The sequence below is a fragment of the Ovis canadensis genome, chromosome 11 (assembly GCF_042477335.2).
Source record: "Ovis canadensis isolate MfBH-ARS-UI-01 breed Bighorn chromosome 11, ARS-UI_OviCan_v2, whole genome shotgun sequence".
In the NCBI taxonomy this organism is placed as follows: domain Eukaryota; kingdom Metazoa; phylum Chordata; class Mammalia; order Artiodactyla; family Bovidae; genus Ovis; species Ovis canadensis.
The window spans coordinates 33,869,699-33,885,294 of NC_091255.1; the positions used below are offsets into that span (position 1 = coordinate 33,869,699).

Sequence of the window (15,596 nt, forward strand, 5' to 3'; positions counted from 1 at the left end):
GGGCTCTGTCAGGCTTCCCTGGTGGCTCAGCGGTAAACAATCCTCCTGCAATGCAGGAGATGCAGGAGACTCAGGTTCAATTCCTGGGTGGGGAAGATCCCCTGGAGGAGGGTATGGCAACCCACTCCAGAATTCTTACCTAAAGAATCCCCGTGGACAGAGGTGCCTGGTGGGCTACAGTCCACGGGGTTGCAAAGAGTTGGACATGAGTAAAGTGATTAAACAGCAGCAGCAGCAAAGTTTATGTCATCCATGAACTGACACAGCCCCCAGTTCCTCAGTGATTTGGGGGACTTCCCTGGCGGTCCAGTGGTTAAGACCCTGTGCCTCCGCTGTAGGGGATATAGGTTCCATCCTTAGTTGGGGAGTTGGGATCCCACGTGCCCTCATCCCCCCTCTCTTCCTTACACATTTCATGACTGAAAGTCAAGGCTTCCTGTGAATCCTTTCCTTGCCGTATTTGCCTTCCTGCCTCTAGAAATGGATTTGCATAAAATAACCAGAGGGAATTTCTACAACTGCCTCTTTATTCACCCGAAGTCCTTCTGGGCCTGAATGTTTCCTTGATGGACTGCGATCCTTCAGCCGGTAATTTAATTGGCACCTGCCCCGTGTAATGTCTCCCCCCCGTGGTTTACAAGGGTGGGGGGAGCGATTTAGCTCTGAAAGGGATGTTTCTGTCTTCGAGAAAGGCCTAGAGTCCCCCGAGCATCTTTTCACCCGGGCAAGTAATCTAGTATATCTTTAATAAGTGGAGTCAATTCACTTTTGGAGCCCTTGTAAGATTCAGCCTTTGAGTCATTCTGACCACAAGTGTTCAGATGCCAATAGGAATAGATAGCTGCAGCAGTGCCCACCCACAGATCTGCCCTGGGATGCGAGGCCAGCTGCTCAGGGGAGGGAGGCACTGATAGCCCCAGTAGGCTTCTGCCCTGGCCAAGGCTGCAGCATCAGTGCCCTGGAGAGTCCTGCTGACTCAGCTTTTCCACCTGCCAGAGCATCTCCAGTGTGGGCTTTGGAAAACCACAGAGTCAGGGCCCAGCGGCAAAGATGCTGGGTAAGGACCTAGCATAGACAGGACAGTGCCCGAGGCTGCACCTGGAGTTTAGTGGTAGAATTTCAGCTTCTCAGCTTCCTGTGTCTTGCTTTTGTCTTATTTATTTCTCATCTTCTTCTCTGTAGAGGTTAAGGGGGAGAATTGTAGACATCAGAGGGCTTGGTTTGAAATACTTGGCCCACCACTTACTAGCTGTGTGACCTAAAGAAAGATACCTAGCCTCTCTGAGCCTGTTCCTTATCTGTGAAATGGGAACAGTTATAATAATGACATCACCGACTTGATGGACATGAGTTTGAGCAAGCTCCAGGAGTTGGTGATGGACAGGGAAGCCTGCCTTGCTACAGTCCATGCGGTCACAAAGAGTTGGACACGACTGAGTGACTGAACTGAACTGATAATAATGCCTCCCTCATTATATTGCTGGAAGGATTAAATGAGGCGCCACGTGAAAAGGACTTAAAATACTTCCAGGTACACAGTAGTCACTCAGCAAGTATCTCTTGTTGTTGTTGTACTGTTGGAGAGAAACAGAGTGGATGTAAAGAGCCTTCTTCCAGCTGGCCTAACAGAGAGGTCTGAAGGTTTTAGCAAAGTCTGGAGACAGAAGGATGGACAGATTGACCCCTTCTTAGCAGTTCTCTCCGAGTCTCTACAATGACTGTGTCTTGGCTTCTATCCAGCAGTTATCTGAGCCTTGGTGGTGTGGGGTCCTCTCTGGAGAGTTAAGACTAATACACTTTGATATCTGTATCAACAAATACCGATGATGCCTCTGCAGAGAGAGTGGTGGGAGGTGTGGTCTGCAGTGGGAGCTTTAATCACACGCGGGCCACAGGGGCTGCCAGCGTTTATTCCTGTTGAACAGGAGGCCTTTCTGTGCTGACTTCAGCTCAGACCACCCACCTCCTTCTCCATCACCTCCTGGGGAGGTGTGTGGTGGGTACCACCCTGCTTGGATCTGGAGGAGAGTGAGAAAACTGGTATCACAGGCTGAGCTTCCGGCTCAGTGAGGCTGTGGCCGTCCTGCTGGCTCTGTGGAGTGTTCTGAGTGGATGGAGCCTCCGGTTCTAAATTAGGACAAGTCCTTTTCCCTGTTCTGGCCTCCCTTTTACTATCATCAGATGGGGCACTGGCAGAACACACTCTCTCAGAGTAGCTTGCTGTTGCGGTGACTTGGGGAATCTACGTGTCCCCAGTGGCCCTATGGCTCCTGCGCTGTGCATGTGCCCCAGAGAATCTCCAACGTGGAAACACAAGAAGCGCAAGGGGATGTTTGCTGGAGCAGTATTTGTAGCAGCGAGGAGCTGTGAAAACTAAAGGCCCAAGAGGGGATGAGGGAATACAAGGTGAGGTCTTACCACACTATGAAACACTAGCATCGAAAGGAACCAGCCAAACCTACCAATATCAGTGTGAACAGATCTGAAAACACTGTTAAACGGGGGAGTAAGAAGTAGAACCAGCTAGCCACGGTGCCCTTATGGAAAGTTTTATATACATCCACGCAGGTATATAGGGCTTCCCAGGTGGCGCTAGTGGTAAAGAACCCACCTGCCAATGCAGGAGACGCAAGAAGCCCGAGGGTTTGATCCCTGGGCTGGGAAGGTCCCCGGGAGGAGGGCATGGCAACCCGCTCCAGTATTCTTGCCTGGAGAATCCCAGGGACAGAGGACCTGGTGGGCTACAGTCCATAGAGTGGCAAAGAGTCAGACACGACTGAAGCAACTGAGCATGCACACATGCAGGTATATAACGCTCAGGGTAAACAGACAGGAGAAAGAGCTTCTAAAGGTAGACTGGAAAAACATGAGCATTTGGAGGAGAGGAATGGACTGGGCATGAAGACAGAAAGAGACCAAAAAAAAAAGACTTTGCCCAGACTGCTAGGAGATGCCATGAGCTCGTAAACACCAATCTTATTATAACCTACTAGGTGCCTCTCGGGTGAAAACAAAACAGATAAAGATGGTTCAGGTCAAGAAGATTCCCTCAGGACCTTCCAGCACTGCCGTCCAGGTACTCGATCAGCATGGCCAGAGCTAGGACCTTGTAGAGGTTCAGAGCAAGGACCACATGGAGTAGTGGAGCCAGAGGAAAGTCGTATCTGAGGTATGCTGCTGCTGCTGCTGCTAAGTCGCTTCAGTCGTGTCCGACTCTGTGCGACCCCGTAGATGGCAGCCCACCAGGCTCCCCTGACCCTGGGATTCTCCAGGCAAGAACGCTGGAGTGGGTTGCCATTTCCTTCTCCAATGCATGAAAGTGAAAAGTGAAAGTGAAGTTGCTCAGTTGTGTCCGACTCTTAGCGACCCCATGGACTGCAGCCTACCAGGCTCCTCTGTCCATGGGATTTTCCAGGCAAGAGTACTGGAGTGGGGTGCCATTGCCTTCTCCTAGGTGCGGATAAAGCCACTGTCTATTACATAATCTATTTACATAATCTGGTTGCGATTTCCTGTCTTGTCAATACAGTTACATTAGGAATCAGGACCCACAGGCTGATCTATTGTCTCCTTGCTGCTGCTAAGTCACTTCAGTCGTGTCCGACTCTGTGCGACCCCATAGACAGCAGCCCACCAGGCTCCCCCGTCCCTGGGATTCTCCAGGCAAGAACACCCTTAGGGCCTTATCATCCATACCTGTGTTTGGTTCTCTGCGTACTGGAATCTGTCATATATAAACAGTGTCACGTGCAGGGCCAGGGCAGGAGAGCAACAGGGCTGAGGTGGGCGAATCAGTAAGAGCTTCTTTCAGGCCCAGGTACTGATGGATGTTTGTAGGAGCGCAGACTCCAAGGACCACTCTTGCAGTGTGTTTTCAATTTTCACCCAGTTCTTCATTTGTATTTGGTCTAAATATAACTTGAAGACAACTGGGTTTGCTTGGGGCCAATCTCAACAGACTTGACATCAAACAAACACAAAATGCAGCTCCAACTGCAAACGGGAGACTCAGAGATAAATCGCTGCTAACCTATTGGGCAGCCTCTTAAATCAGCTCATTCCTCACAGCAGCAGCCACCTCTTTCTGCCTCCAAACAGCTTACCTCTTTTCTTAAAACACCTACCCTCAGCCTCTCCAGATACTCTCTCCAAAATCCCTTCTACCAGCATGCCCCACTCAGAAGAAGAGAGGTGCCAGCGAAACAGCAATTGATGAGATAAAATCTAGACTGGAGCCTCAGTTCATCTCAGCACTCAAAAAATCAGGTGAGGTATCAGTTCAACAGGTTCTGCAAGATGTCTCCAAGCATCTCTCAAAATCCGTGAGGACTCAGGAATGTGAATGTCATCTAAATTTTGCAGCCCCTCACCCATCTTGTGGGCCTGGGGTGGACCATGGTCTCTGTAAAGGAGGAGCATTTGCCTTGGTCTACTGGCTGAGGTTCTGTCCCAGCCAGAGGCTCTTATACCTGGGGTCTGGCACTCACCTAAAAGGTCATTTGTGTTGATCTTAAGGGAATCTCCCTGCCTCTGTGCCTCTGCAGGGAGAGGCAGATGAGACCCTTGGTGATCCAATACTTCCTTTACAGCATTTGCTGTGAACATGAGGCTGCAGTTCCTGATGTAGCAGGAAAGGGGACAGACAGAGTCCTAATGCTTTCTGAGATTGAAGGAGGAAGCACGGACTAGATAAGCCACAGCTCCCAGCAAGAAGGAGAGTTCTGGATACAAAAGCATATTCTCTCCAGTGTCCCGGATGAATTGGGGGCAGCCAGGTGAGAGAATGCAATAGTGAGGACAAACCAGCTCCTCCCAGCTGTTCTAGAAGGTTCCAAAGAACAGCATCTGTTCCTAAGGTTGCTTTTGTGATTGGAGGTGATCCTCATGGCAGTGAACAACCACTTAGGTTCTTTAAAGTGTGGGAACCAGGGACTTCCCTAGCAGCCCAGTAGTTAAGATTTCACCTTCCAAAGCAGGGGCTGCGGCTTCAATCCCTGGCCAGGGAGATAAGATCCCACATGCCTCTTTGCCAAAAAGTCAGAACATTAAACAGAAGCACTATTGTAACAAATTCAATACAGACTTTGAATTAAAAAAAAAAAAAAGCATGGAACCAGTGAGGAGGGGACCAAGAAGGGGAAAGCCAGGCCAGGAGACAGAGCTGGAAGGTATTTCCAGCGGTTCCACTGAGAGAGGATCACGTGAAACTGGTAGAGGCTGGGGAACTCAGTGTGGTGGGCACCGTTGCTGCCGGGCTTGAACTGGCCCTAGTCCTGCTCCAAGCTTCCTTCTGCAGGCATCCATTGGCAGTGGACGGGAGTAAGTCACTTAACCAGCCCATTGTCCTGCTGCTGACCCCCATACTGTCCACAAGTCACCATCAGAAAGTTGGGCAGTGGCCGTGCCAGGCCCAGCAGGCATGGCAATACCGAAGTCCACCAGCTGCCATGTGTCCAAAAAGGAAATAATTATAACCTGGTGTGGCTACCTCTCCATAGGGCCACACTGGCTGTTGTTGATGGTCACTTATCTGTCCAAGTGCCTTGGCAACCCCTCCCCAGGATGGACACCCAGGTCTTCCGTCTATAGTGTAGAGGAGTCTCCCCAGCCATCCCCCACTCCCCACCCGCCTGAAGCCCTCTGCTCTGTCCACATCTGTGTTCATGTTTTCCTGGGGACAGGCAGCACTGGCCTCTGCACCATTCCCCTAATTCTCTGGGCTGGCAAGCTTGGCTGAGCCTGGGGTCACCTGGCAGTCCAGAGGCACCAGCTGACCAGATGGTGGGCAGGGGAAAGGGCCTGGGCAGCAGGTCCCAGAGGAAGGATCCTGTCTGGAACTCTGACACCGTCTCTTGGTCGCAGAGCTGGGAGCCCTGGCTGACTCTGGCTTCTCTCTCCTGCAGGCAGCCGAGGTCAGCGTCTCTAAATTGCTAGTTACTTCTTTCTTCAATTAAGGACGATTCTTCTGACGCAGGAAGTTAACTTCCACCAGTTAATCTAATGGCCTTGTGTCCTGATGTGTTTGCTGTCTGAAGGCAGGGCCAGCAGGTCACAGCCAGCACATTTGGGGGGCCAGGGCCCCACATTCCCTGTTGGACTCCAGAGCCACACAGCAACACTGATCTTCACGTGGGGGCTGGGACTGTGGCGGAGGTTGGAAGTGGGGAAGCCATGGATGGAGCCTGGATGTGTGTTGTCATGTGGCAAGTCTCCTTCACCTCTGGTCTACTGCCTTCCCATCTGAGAAATGGGGACATGGAGGAGGGTCTGGCTGGATGATTTCTGTCATTCCCATCAACTGGCCGCATCCCCTTACCCACCACACTCCCCTGCAAGAGTTTGTGGTGACTGCATGGACTGGTGGGAGGGGTCTTAGTGCCCACCTCAGGAAGCATGATGTCTTTGCCTATGCATTCACACACACACACACACACACACACACACACACGCACGCACACACATGTGAGGTGCTGCCTGGAAGCTAGGTCCCTGCCAGGCTGCGGTCACAGCTGCCACTGTGAGCCAAGGGTCCGGGGAGGTGCTAGGGCCCAGGTGTGTCCACTCTGAGGCCACTTTATTGTTCCGCTGTGACAACTCACACCCACAGAGCAGGTGGCCAAACCTGGACATGGTCCGAGCAGTCAGGTTTCTGACTGTGCCCCACCTGCAGGGAAGGGTGAAGACAGTCGAGCCCAATGGACGGAACACAGGCACCGAAATTTCTCGGCCTCCCTTTCCTTGTGTGTGTTACATGCTCAATCCCTAAGTGGTGTCTGACTCTTTGAGACCTCATAGACTGTAGCCCTCCAGGCTCCCCTGCCCATGGCATTTTCCCAGCAAGAATACTGGAGTGGGTTGCCATTTCCTTCTCCAGGGGATCTTCCCAACCCAGGGATCAAACCCACGTCTCCTGTATTGCAGGTAGATGCTTCACCACTGAGCCACCAGGGAAGCTCTTCCTTATGTGTAAACTGGGCATAATACAAGACATCTGAGGATATTATATAGGGAGTGCCTGAGGGTTAAATGACATGATATATGTGTAATGCCCTGAGCATACCGCCTGCCCACTCATGGCTAAGTCTACCCCCACCACGCCTGAGTAATGGGGAAAGGCTGCAGGGATTCACTCACGTGCTCCCAGCTGCTGACGGATGGCGCATGCTGGCCAAGAGCTCTGGCTACAACCTCAGAGCTGCTGAAATTCTGTCTATTGGTCCGCACTGCTGTCTGGTTCCAAGAACCAGCACTCTGGGGTCTGAGAGACTTCTTGGGATATGTGACTTTCAGTGCTAAAACCAGGGGTCTCTGGCAAATCAGCCTGGTTGGTCCTTCTCGGTGAAGCCACACTAGGGGATTTGGACAGATTGTCCTTGGTTTGGTTGAGTGAGGTCCCAGAAGGACCCACTGAGGGTGGGGTCATACAGTGTGCAGAGTTCAGCTAAAACAAGGGGAAACATTCCCACGATCAGCAGTGTCCAAAGATGGAAAAACTCTTGTTTGAGATACTGAGCTCCTGGTCCTTGGATGCAATAAACCAGCAGCCGAAGGGCCACTTGAGGGGGATCCTGTGGATGGAGACAAAGTCCCAGAGTGAGGGAGTCAGTGCTGGGCCAAATGCCCACTGAGGACCCGTTTAGCCCCATGCGTGCCCTGTTTCTATAGACGGGTTAATGGGACCCTGGAGCTGGGACCGTGGCTAGCCTGAGCATGGAATTATTCTTTTCCCTGAACAGCCGGAGTGCGACAGGGTGGGTGGGGAGCTTGGCTACAGGTTGCAAGTGGGTTTTAGCCCTTTCCAGTTCCTCGGAAGGAAGCAGAGAGCATCTTCCCAAGGGAGCTTAGCTTGGGGGAGGTTGAAAAGTCACCTGAGAACAGATACCCACTAGCCCTCTCCAGCAGCAGACAGCCAGGCAGCCGGCTATGGGGGTGTTGGGAGCTGCCAGAGCCTGGTCAGCCATCTGTTGGGCCCATGGATCTGGCCCAGCCCTGGGCTAGGGATAAGACTGCTCTCTCCCCTGAGCCTCCCATCTGGCTACCCCCCCAAGTGCCAGTGAGACAACTGGCCTTCTCTCATCCCCTTTTGGGGCTGGACCGTGAATCCCTGGCCACCACCAGGCAGAAGCCACAACACCAACCTTCCTAGCCTCTGCTAGGCCTGTTCACCAGGATGTCTGCCCCCTAGGTTTGGGAAGCGAAAGTGGGCTATTGCTCACCGCTAGGCTCCTGGCCTCCCCAAACTGCTCCAGCCTGGAATCCCAGGGGGGCTCTGCATGTGTTTTTACACCTTCTTTTAGAGCTAAGGGCACAGAAATCCCTTCCCCTCTGAGGCTAGTTTACACCCAGGTTCTGGATCCTAGAAAACGATTCCATGGACTGGGGGCTGATGGAGGGTCCATCTCGCCTTCGATCCCTGGAGCCACCTCCCTCTTGGCTTCCCGGGAGCCCTCCCCAGGTCCCTTCTTCCTGTCTCTCCTCTCTGCTCTCCGTCACTCTCCAGGTGCCAGGGAAGCGAGTCTGCTCCGAATTTCTCTCCCCCTCTCCCGTCGGGGTTTCGGCCCCAGAGGTGTCTCTAGTGCCCAGTGTCCGTGGCTCTCGCCCCCGACTCCAGGTCCGCGTGCCCATCTCCGCCCGGACCGCAGTGTCTCCGCGTCTCCGCGCCCGTCCGGGGCTCGGAGCGGAGCGTGTTGGAGCGGCGGCCGCGGCCCCGGGCGGGAGTGCGGGCCCGCGGGGGCGGCGTTGGGCGCCTTCCTCCGTCAGGCCCTCCCCGGCAGCGCGGGGGGGCCGGCGCGGCCGCCGCTCGGCGCCTTTAAGGGAGCGGGAGGGAGCGGCGAGGCGGCGGCGGCTGCGGTGGCGGCGGCCGCGGCGAGCGGGGCGGGGGCGCGGGGCGCGGCGCTCGGAGTCCGCTCGCGGCCGGAGGCGGCTGGGCGGCCGGGACTGGGCTGGGAGCCGCGAGGAGCGCGCGCAGCGCCGCCGGAGCCCGCCGCCCGGGCCATGGCCAAGGCGGGCCGTGCAGGTGAGGGCGGGCGCCGGGAGGGCCGGGCCGCCAGCGGGGGGAGGGACTCGCGCGGCTCGAGGTGGGGGGGCCGCCGGTCCAGGTGAGCCCCCGGCGCAGGTGGGCGGAGGTTCTGGGCGGGCCGAGCGGGCGGCTGCGCGGCCGGCCCCCTGGGAGCGTGGAGAGGGGGCTCCGCGCGCCCCGCGTCCTTCCTGCGCCCCCGGTCACCTCGTGGGACACCGCGTCCCCTCGCCACCGCCCCTCTGGAAAGGGCTAGGTCCGCGGCGCCCCTGCCCGGCCCGGCGGAGGGGAACAATCGCCACCCTCCCGAGACCCTGGGCAGACCCGGGCGCGGGGAACGAAGGCGAGGTCCCGCGGCTGCCGCTCTATCCCACGCCCCCCGCCCCAACCCCAGCGCCAACCAGGACGCGCCCCCTTGTCCTGCCGCTCTCGCTATCCAGGGCGCGACAACCAACTACCCCCGCCTCCCCGCCCCCAGCTCAGGCAGGAGACCCAGATTTCTTCTGGGGAAGGAGGTGCTCCGCTCCACACCGGCTTGTGAGCCGTCCCGCCCCCTCCCCCTCCCGGACCCTGGGAAGCAGAGCCTCGGGGCCCGAAGTCTGAAGGGTGGGGGGGTGCTCTTCTGCGGTCCCCAGGGCTCTGCCCTCCCCCAGACCCAGGCCGTGTGGTCCGGGGTGTGAGGGAGTGGGCGTTAGTCATTTCTTCATTCATTCGGCCAGACGTTCATTCACCAACATCTGCTTTGTGCCAGGCCCAGAGCTGGGCACTGGGATGAGGAGGTGGACCAGACGCTGCCCCTGTTCGCACTCTCTGGGCCCGAGGGTGACTTGAGAGGGCGCTGCAACGAGGGTGGCAGCAAGCCTGGTCGCAGCAGGGCCGGCTTTCGAGGCTGGCATGTGTAAATCTCCTGTGCACTCACACCCAGCCTGTGACGTTGGCAGGTGCCATGGCACCCCCTTGGACTCAGCAATGGTTTGGCACGAACCCCACCCTCTCTCCGTCAGTGGTGGCAGAGATGGAATGAGTGTGAGTTCACTTCTGCACACACTTGGAGTGGATTCTGCTGGGCTGTGTGTGTGTAAAGCCACTGCCACCCCTTGGATGCTGCCCTGATCCTGGACCAGGTCCCGATGCTCCTATACATATGCTGGGTGTGTGCTTTGGGTGCCTGAGAATATACTCCTGTTCTGTCCCCTGGAGTCCTGTCTGGGTGGGGCTGGTTGTGTGCGACACAGCCAGTGAGGAACACATCTAAACACTCCCTTTCTCACTTCCCTCCCTTTTCCTCTCCAAAGGGAGGCACCAGGAGATGACACCCATGGGGCTGGAAAAGGCGGTCTCCTTGGGTCCTTGCCCACCCCCATTCCTCACACAAGAGCACATGGCAGGTGTGTGTCCCCCACACTGTCCTCGCTCCTTGTGTGCATGCGTGTGCAAGTTCATGCATGCCCCTTGCACACTTCACCTACCCGAACACCGTCAACACAACAGCAGTTAACAATTGCTGCTTTTACTAGGCACCAGGCAATGTGCACCACCATCCCGGGAGGCAGGAAGTGTTACTCTTCCCTTTTGAAAACATCTGCAAACCGAAACTCAAAGAAATACCTCCATCCAGGTGGCCCAGAGGGTCTGGGCAGAGCCTGGATGTCGGGCCAGACTGTAAGGACTTCTAACGATGGATTTTCTCCAATGTTACCCTCAGAGGTTCCAGCCCTTCCACCTTGGTCCGTGTGTCGTTTGGTCTCTAGACCAAGAGTCCGTGGGAATTTGTTCCTGTGACAGGTGAAGAACTGCTCTGCCCTGAGCATCGGTGCCTCGTGCTATTCTAACATCTTGTCTTTCCTGCTGCAATTTCATGCTTGGCCCTTTCCTTCAGGGCAGCATGGACCCCCCCTCCCCGCCTTTCTCCTCCATGGGTCCAACAGCCCAAGCTTCTCCCTCCCACGCTCAGCTGCCACCCCAAGGAGCCTTTGGGATCGACCCTAGCAAGATCGGATTACTCCTCCTCTTCTGAGTTCTTCCAGGCTCCTTTGCATTTTGTAAAAGTCCCTTCTCTTCCTAAGCCTTCTAAGCTTGTTGACTTGAAGACAGCAGGCAGTAATGTGTGCATGGAGATCGAAGTCTGTGAGGATGGACTGGGGAGCTTTACAACAGAGGGAGTCCTTGGCGACAGGGGCCCAGGTCCTTCTCTTTACAGCTAGAGAAACTGAGACCCAAGGAGGGGATGTGACACAGACAGGGGTGGCTATTCAGGACCATCTACTGTGGATGGACAGACTGACAGAAATGATCAGGCCTTCACCCTGGGGGTGACATTAGAACTGAGGAAGGGTGAAGGCTGTGAGAATCTGGCCTGTGAATGAGAGTCTGCTCTGTGGCCTATGAGGTGTTCTGTCTAAATCTGGCCAAGGGGACCATTGACTAGAGATAGAGGTTTGGGTCTCAGAGCCGCCCTAGTGCCTGACTCCAAGGTCATTGCATTGTAGTCCTGTGAGAGCAGCCCAGACTTGTGCAGTGCACACCCTAAGCAACCAGCCATGGCTGTGTCAACAGAGTCACACAGGAGCTGAAAGGAGGCAGTGAAAGGAGCTGCCATGTTGTCAGGAGAACCCAGGTACAAGAGAAAATGTAATCAAGTCTTAGAAAGGATTGGATAAATGGCAGGGGGTGGATCCCAAATGGGAAGGTTTCAGTCACACAGACCAGGATGGTTATGGTGCCCTGTGTCCAGTCTTGACAGAAAAGGCTAGGCAAGGAGAGCCCTTGGTCTTGGCCTGAGGGAGCGCTCGATCTACTGGACAAAGGAGGAGAGATACTACCTATGGGATGAAAGTCTGTAGGAGGGAGGAGAGGGGGATAGTGGGGAGGGTCTGGGAAATGACCTCTTACAATACAGAGCTATCTGGGTGGCAGGCCTCAAGTGTGTTGCCGACAGGGAGGAGGCCAATGGGGGCTTGAAACAGTGAAGGCTGAATTCCTCTAGAAGCTGGGCCTTTAAAGGGTGGCAGAATTTGGACAGAAAGGTGCAGATAAGACCTCCTAGTCTTGGGAATGGGAAAAATGTGCCTGTAGAGGGGGTGGGTGGGGAGGAGGTTCCTGGAGGGGTGCAGAGGGCTGCGAGAAACTCTGGAGAATGTGGAAGATGGGAGGGACACATAAGGTTTGGGTGTTTTGACAGATCCCTCCTAGGAGGGCAGAGAGAGAGGCCAGCCGGGCAGGGCTCAGTAGGGAAGGGTTTGCGCTGGTTCCTGCCAGCCACCGGGCCCCTCCCTTCCTCCCTATGCCCCTCTGGCCTCAGCAGGTTGGCAGGCAGGTCAACCCCGGGGGCAGGACAAGTGGAAGGCCCTGCCTTGGCGGGAGCCGAGGCAGAAGCCAGGACGGTTTTTGAACCTCTCTGGCTGGGCCAGAGCCGCTGTCTGGAGAGGCTGGGAGGGGGCTATAGGGCTGGGCCCTCTTCCAGGCTGGAGGAACCAGTTTATTTGCTCCCAGGTGTTGGGGAGGAGCCAGCAGGCTGGAGTGTATCAAACCCAGTAATTTGAGTCAGTAAAATACTGATCCTTTAGGAGCAGAGCTGGGGGCACGCCTTCAGAAACTTATGTTCAAAGCATTTGCCAGGAGCTGACACTGAGCCCTGGGGAGGGGGGCCCAGTGGAAAAAGGTGGTGGCAGAATTGGGCTCAGAACCTGTGTCTCCAGAGATTTGGTTTGAACCTGGTTCTGCTGGGTCAGCTGCCCTCTCACCATCCCAAAGTCAGACCTCCTCCTGGGCCTCTGCTTCGTAGTCCCCAGGTGGTGTTTATGGCGGGGGAGACGAGGGTGAGGGAAGTGGCCGGATCCCTCAGAGGACAGAATGTTTTGGAGCTTGGGAAAGGGACCAGCTCTGAGATTCTCAGGACTTTGAGGAAGAGCCAGATTTGAGGCACGACTCAGAAACTCCCAAGCCTGGGGTACCAGAATGGCTTTGCTGTGTATCTGCCGAAGGGCCTCATGATTCTATGTGGTGATGGCAAACACAGCTTTGAGGTTCCTAGGGAGCCATGAGCACACGCTCAGTCACTTCAGTCATGTCCGGCTCTCTGCAACCCCATGGACTGTAGCCCTCCAGGCTCCACTGTCAGTGCGATTCTCCAGGCAAGAATACTGGAGTGGGGTGCCATTTTCTACTCCAGGGGATCTTCCCCACCCAGGGATCGATCCCATTTCTCTTACGTCTCCTGCTTTGGCAGGTGGGTTCTTTAACACTAAGGCCACCTGGGAAGCCCCTAAGGAGATGGCTAGGGCCAAATCAGACACCAGCGCCCCAACTCAAAGCCCTTCTAAAGCTCTGCCTCCAGGAAGCCTTAGCGGCCTTCTGTGCAGTCATAGACGCGCTAGAGCTTGGGCCTGTCTCTGGTTCTTCTGCAGTTACCTGTCATAGCAGTCAACCTGGCAGGCCCCAGCAGGCTTCAGCTTGAGACCCTTTGGTGCCTCTTAGCCCTGCCTGTGATGAGGTGTGGGGCGGTGAGTCAACACAGCACAGTTCGTAAAACAGTCCCACAGCAAGCACATGATCCTGGGCCCATAAACCCTGGTGGCGGTCTTGGCTGGTGTTTGGGAGTCCAGTGGTGGCACACAAAGTCTGGACACATGGCTAGACCCCCTTCTCTGGGGCCCTGTCTGTGTCAGACTGGCCAGAATGTGTGATGCTTTCTCATATATATCTTAGTGGACTGTAACAGTTCGTCACTAGAAGAGTCTTGGAGATCTTCCGGTCCTACCAGTTAATTATACAGGTGGGAGACCAAGGCCAGAAAGGCAAAAGGTTTTTCTCTGAGCTCTGGTGTCTTCAAGAACAGAGGGTGTGAACTCCCAAGACCAGTGAGGACTTGAGGACTGGGGGCTTCTTTTTGATCTGGGTGCCTCCTAGAAATTCCCTGGGATTCCAGGCTGGGAGAGGGTCAGTGATTAGCATTCCAGGAACAATCTGGCTCATTTTGGGTAGCAGTCAACATGCTTTCCTATCCGACAACATGCCAACGTCTCTTTGAAGTAGGGCTGATGTCATTCCCATTTCATGGATGAGAAAACTGAGGCCCAGAATGGTTAAGTATCTGATTCCAGGGTCACACATGAAGTTAGAGGCAGAGCTGGAATTAGAACTTAGGTCTCTTCTCTTGGATTCAGCATTCCTTGGAATTTGACTGTGTGACAAAGAATAGACCTGGCCCTGTCACTGGTTGCTCTTGAACTGCCCCTCTGGGCCTCAGTTTTCTCACCTGTAAAAGGGGAATGAGAAGGAAAGAGTCGGGGGGGACAGGACAGCTCTGAGTTTGCTCTAGCTCAAACACTGCTCTCTTCCTCCTCAGCCTCTCTCCCCATGGCTTTACTGTGCCTTTCGGCCCTCCGCTCCTCCCATCTCCCTCCTCATGGGGACCCTCCCAGAGGCTGGTGGGGATGGGAGGACAGATGGGGAACTGAGGATAGGCATTTGGAGAGCACCTGCCTCCTGGGGGTCCCAGGACCCCAGCCTACCACCACATCTGCAGCTAGGAGCTTTGTGGAAGAGGGTGGCCAGGGCCCCCAGGGAAAGGGCTGGGGGTGGGAGTGGGGAGGAGAGAATGCATAACAAATGAGTTTGGAAATCAAATAGGATCTGAGCTCCCCACCCACTCCCTCAAACCTCTTTATACTCCTTCTTTTAAAATTCTTGTTTTCTGAAGAGAAGGAAAATGCTACCCGGCACCCCTTTTGCAAACGAATGGGCGCCTTAGTGAGTCACGCAGGAGGTAAATGCCACCCCCAGGGCCCCACGTCTGCCTGCCTGCGGAGGCCTGCACAGCCCCCATGGGGGTACACGTGTGGGGTGCCCCCTGCCTGGCAGAGGCTTTGGGGTGGGAACTGGGTGCCTGTAGTGGAGCCCTGACCCTGCCTCCTCCAGGCTCTCGCCAGGGTGGCGTTTTATGAGGTTCAGTTGTGGGTGGGACCACGGCTCAAACTGGGGCCAGGCTGAATGCAGGTGTGGCCACATCAGGGCTCGGTTGGAGACTAGGGGAGGGGCTGCAGGGGCTTGGGCTGTGACCTGTCCGTGGGGTGAATTCAGGACCTTCAGGGAAGGTTTTGTGGCTGTGGGGCTGCCAGGGGCCCCGCAGGTGGGGGGCTGGTGGGGGGGGGCAGGTGCTAATGAATCCGTCTCTGGAAACCAGAGTTCAGGGGCATTAAGCTCTTCTCTCCAGGTATCCTGGCAGAGGCATGGTGTGTGTGCTTGTCTGGAGTACCGTCTTCCTTTTGGATTGTCAGCCTGTTAATTTGCAGACCTAGGGCTGGGGAGGCCAGGGAGGAGGTGTTCCCCCTTCCCAGATGACCTGTTATTCTGGAGGGAGGGAAGTGGCCGTCTGTTAGCCGGGGATGCTAAACAAGGGTTGAAAGCAAAAATAGAAACACGTCGGGCTCTGTGTTTGGGAGGGGCACCGAGTTCTGGTGGATCCGAGAGGCCTCTTCCGCGCCGTCTGCCGCTGATGCTGTGTTTGCTTGGCTCAGTGTTTGCAGAGCACGTCACTCCTGCGCTCTTGACCTCCTCGGGGATGCGTCTAGGTGTGCGG

At 55.5% G+C, this 15,596-nt stretch overlaps 1 protein-coding gene across 1 annotated transcript in view; it reads left to right on the forward strand.

Annotated features, from left to right (window-relative positions):
- The first annotated feature begins 8,911 nt into the window (after positions 1–8,911).
- The window catches only part of PITPNM3 (PITPNM family member 3), a 94,085-nt gene continuing 87,400 nt past the window's right edge, over positions 8,912–15,596 (forward strand). Inside the window, exon 1 of the mRNA XM_069603181.1 lies at positions 8,912–9,016. Coding sequence (XP_069459282.1) covers positions 8,995–9,016 — 22 coding nt within the window. The 5' untranslated portion in view covers positions 8,912–8,994. The remainder of the gene's footprint in view (positions 9,017–15,596) is intronic.